This window comes from Panthera pardus, unplaced genomic scaffold (genome assembly GCF_024362965.1).
Source record: "Panthera pardus isolate Hobbes unplaced genomic scaffold, ASM2436296v1 HiC_scaffold_16, whole genome shotgun sequence".
Taxonomy (NCBI): domain Eukaryota; kingdom Metazoa; phylum Chordata; class Mammalia; order Carnivora; family Felidae; genus Panthera; species Panthera pardus.
Genome location: NW_026526721.1, coordinates 147,639,947 through 147,651,602, shown reverse-complemented (window position 1 = coordinate 147,651,602; position 11,656 = coordinate 147,639,947). Strand labels below are relative to the sequence as shown.

The 11,656-nt window shown below is 41.5% G+C and overlaps 1 protein-coding gene and 1 long non-coding RNA gene across 7 annotated transcripts in view; one reads left to right on the top strand and one right to left on the bottom strand.

The window, feature by feature from the left end:
- Positions 1-299: 299 nt before the first annotated feature.
- LOC128777343 (uncharacterized) lies at positions 300-7,343 on the bottom strand. Its single transcript, XR_008422636.1, has 3 exons — positions 6,941-7,343; positions 1,331-1,393; positions 300-1,105 (listed from the first exon to the last, which is right to left on the bottom strand). It is a non-coding gene; the product is annotated as an uncharacterized LOC128777343 (long non-coding RNA).
- Positions 7,344-7,434: 91 nt separating this feature from the next.
- The window catches only part of NKTR (natural killer cell triggering receptor), a 62,376-nt gene continuing 58,154 nt past the window's right edge, over positions 7,435-11,656 (top strand). For 2 of the 6 annotated variants that reach the window (XM_019418841.2, XM_053903926.1), the window contains exons 1-2: positions 7,442-7,574; positions 7,760-7,840. In XM_019418841.2, the coding sequence (XP_019274386.2) occupies positions 7,783-7,840 (58 nt within the window). In that variant the 5' untranslated portion in view covers positions 7,442-7,574; positions 7,760-7,782. Of the gene's footprint in view, positions 7,575-7,759; positions 7,841-11,656 lie in introns of all 6 variants that reach the window. The other 4 variants (XM_019418840.2, XM_019418839.2, XM_019418846.2 and 1 more) reach the window with 3 other exon arrangements.

Here is an 11,656-nt window from a genome sequence, read left to right as displayed (position 1 = left end):
ACCTGTATTTCTGGGGGAGACAGGCAACAAACTATAAACCACCAAGGAAAGCTTCACATGGCAAGAAGTGCTGTGCAGAGAATTACAAGGTAATGTGCTAAAGAGTGTCTGGGTGGCTACTTTAAGTAATGGAGTCAGGAATGACCCAGGGAGGTGGCGTTGCAGCTGAGATATGAACAACAAGGAATCTGACACATGACCATCAAGGGACCCAGCAGTGCAGGCAGAAGCAAGAGCTATGCAAAGACTTTTCATTCCAACTGGCTTTTCTTCTCTCTCTTTCTCTCTCTCTCTCTCTCTCTCTCTCTCTCTCGTCCATGTATAGAGCAGTATTCACCTATGTGGTCATCAATTCAATTAGAACGTGAGTTCTCGTTTGGCCAGGCCTGTGCTGGGTTCTCCAGTGAGGAAACTAGAGGAGACAGGGCACTGGAGGGAGCTCCCAATAAGCCTGACAAGATAAAAGAGGCCTACACCCAGGCACGGATCAGGGCACTATGCAGGACTGAGGATGCTGAGAAATTGTCCATATATTGAAGCTGCATGGATTCCAAGTGGAAACTAGCAAGTGCTTCTTACAGAAAAAGTCTATGCTTTTCCATTCCTGAGCACCCTTTTGTCTGCAAACAAAAAACTGCCCATTGCAGCAGAAGCTACCAGCATCCCACGCTCATTTCTTGAACTTTATTTACTCTTTTAATTGTGCTGCAACCAACTCCCAACAGTCCATATCTGTATCTTTATTCCTGAGGACTTTTTTCTAAAACTAGACGTCTGCCTTGCCCAGGCATCCTAGACCAGAAGAACCTGGGGATTACCATGCTGGCAACAGCTTCTCCACTCAGGACTCTCAGTAGATGGAGTATTAACATCCCAGCTTCCTCACCCCTCCGTAGGGATAATTCCAAGATGTTTCTTGTGTATTAGTTGCCAGAGTTCCTCATCAGGATTAGGTTCTCATCACCCACTATGGTAGCTGGTTTATTAATAGCACACGCTTTACTGCCTATCTTCTTTGTTTCACTTCTCCATCCTCTGAATGGAGTTTCCTAGGGCCACTTCTTGCACTCAACTTGCACTCAAACCATCATCTCAGAGTCTTCTTCTGAAGGAAATAACCAAGATACCAGTTGTTTAATGCCTTACCCTTGGTAGGTAGACCCAGATGGACTGGCTTAGCAAATATAGCCTCCATTAGCACCAGAGCAGATAATTTTTTACCCAAACCCTGTCTACTTGCAAACATTAGTGTCTAGAAAAAGCATCATTAGGACCAATTTAGAGTTTGCAATCAGAGAACAAGTTGATCAACATAAAGTGAGGAACCTACCTGACAAGAAGTGCTTGTTGTCGTGAGTTTTTCATATGCATTTGATGGGAGCCAAGCTCCCTGCTGAAGAAGACGAAGCATTAGACATGTGTGAAAATACAATCATGCTTTAAAGCAAGTTAGTGGCGGGGCACCTGCGTGGCTCAGTCGGTTGAGCGTCCGGCTTCGGCTCAGGTCGTGATCTCACAGTTTGTGAGTTCGAGCCCCGCGTCGGGCTCTGTGCTGACAGCTCAGACCCTGGAGCCTGCTTCGAATTCTGTGTCTCCCTCTCTCTCTGCTCTTCCCCTGCTTATGCTCTGTCTCTCTCTCTCCTTCAAAAATAAATAAAAACACTAAAAAAATAAAAAAAATAAAGCAAGTTAGTGGCAAAAAAGCCACTTGCCTATAAGGCCAACAGATGTGTAGTATCCACAATTAAGGTGACTTCTTAGTTTGCAGCCATTGCCTCAGTGGCCATTTCTGTGCTGCCATACCCCTGTGCTTCTCCTGGTAATTGGCGCCACCCAAGCTGATCAGTCACGGTATCTGCCCACTACTGTGACCATCAAGACTGATGGATATATGAACCTCATCAATTCAACAGATCTCTCGCTGGGATTTTTCTCACTGGTGCTGGCAGGAAAAGTGCCTTCCCTTCAGATTTCCAGGCTATAAGAATATATGCTGGAATCTGCCACAGCCATGTCCCCTGACTCCCGTGGGAAAGCCCATCTGCTCTTGACTAATATGAGAATGTTATTCTCTCAAAATGTACATTTTTTTGTAAAATGGAAGTCTACTTGTTTTCCACAAAAGAATAAATCTAGGATTTCAAAAAATGTATTTAAAAAATTTCAATATAGATATTGTTATCAAATTCTGGTAATACTTCTTTTGCTATGTTTAGGTCCTAAGGTTACCTTCAGGTTTGATGATTGGCTAGGAGGACTCACAGGACTCAGCATATATACTCGAACCTATAACTTTTTATAGCAAAAGAATACAAAGCAAATCAGCAAAGGGAAAAGGCACATGGGGTGAAACCCAGAGGAAACTACGTTCAAACATCCCTTTCCCAGCGGAATCACACAGGATAAGCTTAATTCCTCCAGGGATGAATCATAACAACATGTGAGAAATGTCTACCAGGGAAGTTCATTAGAGACTGAGTGCCAAAAGTTCTTACTGGGGGCTGGTCACATACGTATATATACTCTGCCTAGTACATACCCAGTTTCCAGATCCACAGAAGGAAAACAGGTGTTCAGCAGATTGTTTGCTCAAATAGTTCAGGCATAATAAAGCATTCTAATCATTCAACTGAAGTTTTCAATAAGCATAGGAAATTGATTACCATTCAAGTTCCCTGATTCCACCCACAGAGCAGCCTTTTAGGCAGGCTTTTCTAAAGATAGCAGTCTTGGGCCTATTAATTCTTTTCTGCACAATTTCCTATTTAAGATATAGGATATCCTTTAATTAAAAAATGGTATAAGCAAATAAGGTAGAATTGTATCTTCTCACTGGATTCCTTTTCTCTCCTTTTGTTCACCTTTTTTCTCCTTTCCCTAAATTATAAAAACATGAAAGTTACTTTGGTAGGGATCCCTGTGTATTATAGTGGATATACTGAAGGAACTTAGAGGCAATAGATAACCAGTACACCATACACTGGGATAATCATATGCCTTTTCTTTATTCTGTTAATATGATCAATTATGATCATATGAATAGATTCTCTGATCTTGAACCATCTTTGCCTTCCAGAGTTAAAGCCAACTAGGTCAGGAACATTTAGGGGTTTAAATGCTGCTACATTCTATTTCCTAATATTTTATTTGATTTTTAAATCTATGTTTATAATGAGATTGGTCTATAACTTTCTTGCCCTGTCTTTGGTATTGGTATAACAAGATAAGTTAGGTAGCTCTCTTTTTCCATTTTCTTTTATTTATTTATTTATTTATTTATTTATTTATTTATTTATTTATTTTTAATATATGAAATTTACTGTCAAATTGGTTTCCATACAACACCCAGTGCTCATCCCAAAAGGTGCCCTCCTCAATACCCATCACCCACCCTGCCCTCCCTCCCACCCTCTTTTTCCATTTTCTAAAATATTGTGATTGAGAAAAGATTATTGATCCTTAAGGGTCTCGTAAAATGTGCCTATGAACCAATGTGGAACCTGTGTTTTTCGGAAAGGAAGACTATGTTTGGTCATAATGGTTTTATTATGAGTCATTTCAAAGAAATATAAAAGTAGAGAACATAGCTTGCTCAAAAATCCCCATATACCTCTCACCTAGATACAATTATCAAGATTAAGCCACATTTGTTTCACTCATTATATCTAAAAAACAAAGGACATTTTCTTGCATAACCAAAATGTCATTATCCTTATGTTCAATATTCATTATTAGATGGCTAACAAAATTAAGTGTGTTTCCTTGTTTTCACCTACTATCTAGACCATTATCAAATTTCCCATCTGGCTATGTCAAAATGTCCTACACAGTTGTTTGGAAAGAGATTAGGGGTTACTAATTCAATTTTTTCAATGGTTGCTAGTTTATTTCGGCCTTCTTTTTCTTTTGAGTCAATTTTGGCAATTTCTCTTTTCTAGAAAATTATGTTTCATCTAAATTTCCCGACCAGCACTCCTGATTAGTTTTGCCAGGGTCCTATCCATTAAAGTGCCAACTGCTGGTGTGATCCCACTGTAAAAGGCTTAAAACTCAGAATCAATACCTGAATATTCCTGCTACTAAGGTTCTCCAAATCAAGCCTGAGTTTGTAAACTCCTTGGATATGAATTTTCTACTCTGGAGGAAGAGGGAGGAGGTATGCACCTTTTGGTGCATGCTGGCCCTAGGCCTGCCTTCTCCCAAGAGTTCCTTCACCTTAACCACAGCCTGAATAGCATACCTTATGCTCAAATCATGTGAAATATAATTTTAATTCACAGGACAGAATAAAAGAATTTTGAGCAAGGAGGGAACTTGGAATGTATTTCATCCTGCTTATTTTCCAGATGAAGTAACTGAACTCCAGGATCAAAGTGATTTGCCCCAGATCATTTGATCAGGAGACTTTACTGGAGGAGGAGGGGGGAGGAAGGAGACTTTACTGGAATGGCAAGATACAAACGAATTCCAGGAGATTTAATGCATTTTAAATACTCCCCAAATTAAGTACACTACTACATTCCAGGGCCCTAAAGTCTAGTTACATTGAAGTCAGCTGCCCCAAAGCATAGTAATTACAAATTATTCCCTATGGCAATGCTTTTCTTTCTTCCACAAGTCTTTGTATGAAAGTCAGTTTTACCAACCCATTTCATCTCAAAGTAGGCAATGTACATTTCACTTTTTTCCAAACCTATAAATGGTCAGCTGTAACACTGTAAGCAAAATCAGACCCAGGGCCACTAACTTCTCAATTCAGCCTAGGTTACAAATGTGAACCCCAGGAGACTGTTGCTTTGATAGAGATACTGGACTTTTAGAGAGGTGGAAATGGCAACCTGACAGAGACAGCACTTCCACTGTGATGCAGAAAGTCTCTGTACTTTACAAGGTGGCACAAGTGCAAAAACAAATTAGAAACCACCTGAGTGACCCTGATTAAAAAAAATTTTTTTTTTTACATTTCTTTATTTTTGAGAGGCTGAGAAAGACAGACCATGAGTGGGGGAGGGGCAGAGAGAGAGGGAGACACAGAATCGAAAGCGGGCTCCAGGCTCTGAGCTGTCAGCACAGAGCCCCACGCGGGGCTCGAACCCACGAACCGCGAGATCATGACCTGAGCTGAAGCCAGACGCTCAACCGACGGAGCCACCCAGGCGCCCCGTGACCCTGATTTTTAAATTTACTGTAAAGCTACAGTAATCAAAACAGTGTGCCACTTCACACTCATCAGGATGGCAATTATTAAAACAAAACAGCAACAGAAAATGACAAGTGTTGGGGAGGATGCTGAGAAATTGAAACCTTGTGCATTGCTGATGGGAGTGTAAAACAGTGCAGTTCCTCATAAAAACAGAATCAGCTTATGACCTAGCCATCCCACTTCTGGGTATGTACCCAAAGGAATTGAAAGTAGGCTCTCAAAGAAATATTTGTACCCTCCTCCTGATAGCCATATTATCACAATAGCCAAAAGGTAGAAGCAACCCAAGTGTCCATCTGCTGGTGAATAAAGGAAATATGGTATACTCACACAATGCAGTTATTATTTAGCCTTAAAAAAAAAAAAAAAAAAGAGAAGGAAATCGTGCAATATGTGGTAACAGGGTTGAAACTTGAGAACATTATGCTAAGTGAAACAGGTCAATCACAGAAAGACACATATTGCATGATTCCACCTGTATGTGGTAACTAAGAGTCAAACTTATTCAAAGCAAAGAATAAAATAGTTGTTGCCAGGGGATGGGAAGAGGGGGAAAGCAGTTGCTATCAAAGGTTACAAAATTTGACCTATGAAAGATGAATAAATTCTAAAAACTTGCTGTGCATTTTGTCTACTGGTAACAATACCACATTGTACATTTAAGAGTCTGTTAAGAGGATAGATGTCGGGGCGCCTGGGTGGCTCAGTCGGTTAAGCGGCTGACTTCGGCCCAGGTCATGATCTCGCGGTCCGTGAGTTCGAGCCCAGCGTCAGGCTCTGTGCTGACTGCTCAGAGCCTGGAGACTGTTTCCGATTCTGTGTCTCCCTCTCTCTCTCTGCCCCTCCCCCGTTCATGCTCTGTCTCTCTCTGTCTCAAAAATAAATAAATGTTAAAAAAAAAATTAGAAAAAAAAGAGGGTAGATGTCATGTTAAGTGTTCTTACCATAATAAAGTGAAAAAAAAAAAAAAAAAAGAGTGGTTGCCTGAGGCTGGGTAGAGGGGAGAATACAGTTGGATACAGAGTTTCAGTTTTCCAAGATGAAAAATGTTCTGTGGATAGATTGGTGGTAATGATTGCACAACAATGTTAATGTACTTAATGTCTCCCAATTTTGAGTTAAATGACAATTTTAGGCAATGTGTATTTTAGTTTTAAGAAAAAACAAAAACAAAACAGCGTGGCCCAGTCATAAAGATAGGTACATGGAACAGTGTAACAAAGTGCAGAAATAGAATAATAAGTGGTCGCAAAACCAAAGGTAATTCAATTGATAAAACGCAGTTTTTTCAACAAAGACGGTGGAACTACTCTGTTTTCATGGGGGGGGGGGGTGTCAAATGAACCTCAACCTCTACCTGGCACCACAATGAAAAGTTCCAATAGATCGTATTCTTACACGTAAACATTAAAACTGTAAAACTTCTAGAAGAAAACACAGGAGAAAATCTTCAGGAGCTTGGGGTAAGCAGAGATTTCTTAGCACAGAAAGAGCACAAACCATACGAGAAATTGATCAAGTGCCTTCACTAAAATTAAAAACTGCTTCGCACAACCACCGTCTAAACAATGAAAAGGCCCAGCTGAGGAGAAAACATTCGCAATTATATATGAAAAAAAAGATTTGTACTTAGAACATATACGTATCACTCGTTTAACAAAACATTTGTACACAGAACTCTCGCATTCAATAGGACGAAATGGGATAAAAAAAAAACGGGATAGGTCTTGAACTGACCCTTCACAAAAGAAATAGAATGGCCACGAACAGAAAACTATTCCAGGGACGCTGGAGCCAAAGAGGGAACGAATGCACATCTCAACCTAAAAGGCTTTTGAAATGAGACAGTCTAACAGGAGGAGAGCGTCTTAACCACCCCTTGCGAAAAGGAAAACAGGCAAACAGATCGGTCGGTTTACTAGACGTCAACGACTTAATTTCTCACTGCTTGCTCACAGGTGTAGACAACACGGAAGCACCGCGACACCGGAAAAAGCGCGGACGCTCACGGCTCCAGAAGGAGGGCGAGAGGAAGTAGAGAGTGCAGGCGTGATGTCAGCTCCCAGATTGGGCGACTGACTCCGGGGCGGGGCAAAAAAGGACCAGCTCAGGTATGGGAGCTTCGGACCAGAAGCTCCTCTGGAGCCCCCCAGACACGCCCACCTGCGCGCGCACCCTTCAGTTAAACACCCCCTTAGAGACCGTGCTCTCGCGGTATTTGTCCCGACTCTCGCGGGGTTTAGCGTGGCACTAGGAGGCCGGGCCCCGGGGAGGGGGTGGTGGTCGGTTAGTGGCGTTGGGCTCCGACCGCCGCGGTGGCATTGCTTTCTCCTCTGCTTACGGGGAGCTGCCCAGGCTGGAGGCTAACCAGGTGAAGAGCTCGCCCGCATGTGTGTGCGCGGTACTTGGGAGGCGGGAGGCCCGGCGCTGGAGGGGACCCCGTCTCAGCCTCCCGTGGTGTCGAGGCAGGCCGGCGCGAGGCGACCGTGGCGCGGGCTCCGCCCCAGCCTCCGCCCTAGCTCCCGCCCTGACCGCTTTCCTCCCCCTTCCTCCTAGCTCTTGCCGCCGCCTCGGTCGCGATGGGGGCGCAGGACCGGCCGCAGTGCCACTTCGACATCGAGATCAACCGGGAGCCGGGTGAGCCGGAGACTGGGCTCCTGCTGGGGCCTGGACCATCCCTGGGGAAGGAGAGGGGTCTGCCCTCATCAACCCTCCCCCAAGCCATTTTGGGAGCGGGTAGACGCAGCCAGCACTCCCTTTTCTCCTGAGCGAAAAATCCATGGAAAGGAGATTTTCCACGGAAAATCTATAGCCCGGATCCACCACTCCCATTCTACTCGGAGTCCGGGCCTCGCCCTCCCAGACCCCTTGCGGGGACACTACGCCCGGCGCCCCCGAACTGAGTGTCCGTACCATGCCTGGCGCCAAGATAAAGGGGGTGCAATCTTCGGACTTTTTCTCTCTCAGTGTCTCTAGGGGCAAACACTCCCAATTCCTGTTTCTGGTATTTTTCTCTCTGAGGTTTGGACTCGTATATTGTCTTTCCTACGCCTTGTATATGTCATTAGTAGATTAACCCCACTAATATTTTTCCTTAAGTATCTTTATCCAGAATGTCTTGGTTCGTGGGAAAATTACTTTGTGAAAGTCTTGTGCGATAAACCAAAGCAGTCTGTACCAACAGGCTTGCAGCACGAATGCACGTAGCATTAATGCTTCGCCTTTAGGGAAAGCAGCCGTTCGTGAGTATATTTTATTGAGAATAAAATGTTTTCTTCTGAAGAGTAGTTGCTACGTAGCAGACCCTTCAGGATTCCGAACTGTTAGCCTTCCCCACCCCCACCCCCCCCCCCCCCCACCCCCGTATCTGGGACAGAAGTTTTAGTTGGAAAGTCTTTGTGCAGCGTCTTGTTCAGCAGATTCTTACTGAGATCCTGCAACTGTTCAAGACTGAGGACAGCAAGGAATAAAACAAAGGACTCTCTTCCTTGTAGTTTGTATTCTGTTTGGGGGAAGACAGACCATAAACAAGGGGAAAAAATACAGTGGCTTATAGTAGGGGTACTGTTTTAATATGTTGGTCCGGAAAAGCCTTTTCTGAGATGACAGTTAAGCAGGCATCTGGAGGAGATGAGGAGGGGAGCCATTGTGGATACCTTTGAGGAGCATTCCTGGCAACCGAAGTTAGTACAAAGGCCCTGAGGAGGGAGTGTGTTTGCATGTTTGAGGAACTGCTGGAAACCCCTGGTGGAGTAGAGGAGCGATGAGAGTAGCAGGAAATGGCTGCAGACCATAGTGAGGACTTTGACTCTGAGATAAGATATTGAAGGGTTTTGAGCAAAGGAATGTTATGATCTTAGAAATCTTGTTGCATTCTCAGTTTTTAATATGTATATATATTTTGGGGGGGTTGATGGATTTTCCTTTATTTTGATTGTTATAGTTACAGAACTGTATGCATTTGTCAATATTCACAAAACTTTACACGAAGAAAGGATTAAATATGCTGTATGAAAATTATATCTTAACAAAATATTATCGTTTAAAAACATCACCTAAAATAACCACAATCATTCTGTGACACAGAAATATCACTGGGAAGAGATTGATATAATTAGGTTGAGCAGTTCATTCACTCTTTGTGGTGGTTGTAGATGGAAAAGACGATAATTTTTAGTTGAAGCTCATGGATGGGTGTCAAAATTCCCTAAATATTTGCATTGTTTTTTTTTTTTTACCTGTGTTGCATAAAATCAAATTGAGCAAATAGTGCTTGTAACATTTATCATTACATTTCCACAAATGCAACATGTAACTTACTTTATCTTTTATGCATTATAAAACTTGCTTTCTCTTTGAAATAAACATAAAGTACTTCCAAATGTACATTTATAGCACCCAAAAGAAAAGGAAACTCTTTTTAGGATGTGGCATAAATATTATTGACTTACCTTTGGAACAATGTGAAAATATCTCTTTTTAAAAAATTGTTTTTAACCATGTTTATCATTTTTTAAAATTTATATCCAAGTTAGTTAGCATATAGTGCAACAATGATTTTGAGAGTAGATATCCTTAATGCCCCTTATCCATTTAGCCCCCCCCCACAACCCCTCCAGCAACCCTGTTTGTTCTCCATATTTAAGAGTCTCATGTTTCATCCCCCTCCCTGTTTTTATATTATTTTTGCTTCCCTTCCCTTATGCTTATCTGTTTTGTATCTTAAAGTCCTCATATGAGTGAAGTCATACGATATTTGTCTTTCTCTGACTAATTTTGTTTAGCATAATACCCTCTAGTTCCATCCATATATATATACATATACATATATATATATATATATATCTATCTCCATATCTTCTTTATCCGTTCATCCATCGATGGACATTTGGGCTCTTTCCATACTTTGGCTATTGTGGATAGTACTGCTATGAACATGGGGGTGCCTGTGTCCCTTCAAAACAGATACCTGTATCCCTTGGATAAATATCTAGTAGTGCAGTTGCTGGGTCATAGGGTAGTTGTATTTTTAATTTTTTGAGGAACATCCATACTGTTTTCCAGAGTTGAGCACTTTTTCATGTGTCGGTTGGCCATCTGGATGTCTTCTTTGGAGAAATGTCTATTTATGTCTTTAGCCCATTTCTTCACTGGATTACTTGTTTTTTGGATGTTGAGCTTGGTAAGTTCTTTATGGATTTTGGATACTAACCCTTTATCTGATATGTTGTTTGTGAATATCTTCTCCCATTCCGTCAGTTACCTTTTAGTTTTGCTGATTGTTCTTTTCGCTGTGCAGCAGCTTTTTATTTTGATAAGGTCCCAATAGTTCATTTTTGCTTTTGTTTCTCTTGCCTCTGGAGACATGTTGAGTAAGAAGTTGCTGTGGCCAAGATCAAAGAGGTTTTTGCCTGCTTTCTCCTCGAGGATTTTGATGGCTTCCTGTCTTACGTTTAGGTCTTTCATCCATTTTGAGTTTATTTTTGTGTATGGTGTAAAAAAGTGCTCCAGATTCATTTTTCTGCATGTTGCTGTCTGGTTTTCCCAGCACCACTTGCTGAAGAGACTGTTTTTATTCCATTGGATATTCTTTTCCTGCTTTGTCAAAGATTAGTTGGCCATATGTTTGTGGGTCCATTTCTGGGTTCTCTATTCTGTTCCATTAATCTGAGTGTCTGTTTTTGTGCCAGTACCATACTGTCTTGATGATTACAGTTTTGTAATACAGCTTGAAGTTGGGGATTGTGATGCCTCCAGCTTTGGTTTTCTTTTTCAAGATTGCTTTGGCTATTCAGAGTCTTTTCTGATTCCATCCAAATTTCAGGATTGTTTGTTCTAGCTCTGTGAAGAATGCTGGTGTTATTTTGATAGGGATTGCACTGAACATGTAGATTGCTTTGGGTAGTATTGACATTTTAACAATATTTGTTCTTCCTGTCCAGGAGCATGGAATATTTTTCCATTTTTTTTGTGTCTTCTTCAATTTCTTTCATAAGCGTTCTATAGTTGTCAGTGTATAGATTTTCACCTCTTTGGTTAGATTTATTCCTAGGTATTTTATGGTTTTTGGTGCTCAGTTTTTATATTTTGAGGCTTGATGGATCTTAATCCTTACACCATAGTGAATCCATGTTTCAGATAACAGGGCTTATGTTTTTTTAAGAATTAAAAATAGCATACTCATAAAAAGTGTTAAGCAAAACAGATTCTATACATAAAATACTCCTTTCCTAGTACATATTCATATCCTAGGTTTGCAAATAACCTTTGTTATGAAAAATCTATAGAAGATGTTTGGTAAATGTTGTGTGAATTTCAGTCCCCAACATCCAAGGTAATTCATTATAATACCATACCATTCTGACAGAAGTGACTAGCAGTCTTGAGAACACTGAAACATAACAAGGAATGCTTATACTGTTCTAGGTTGACCCAGTTGATAATTGGCAATTT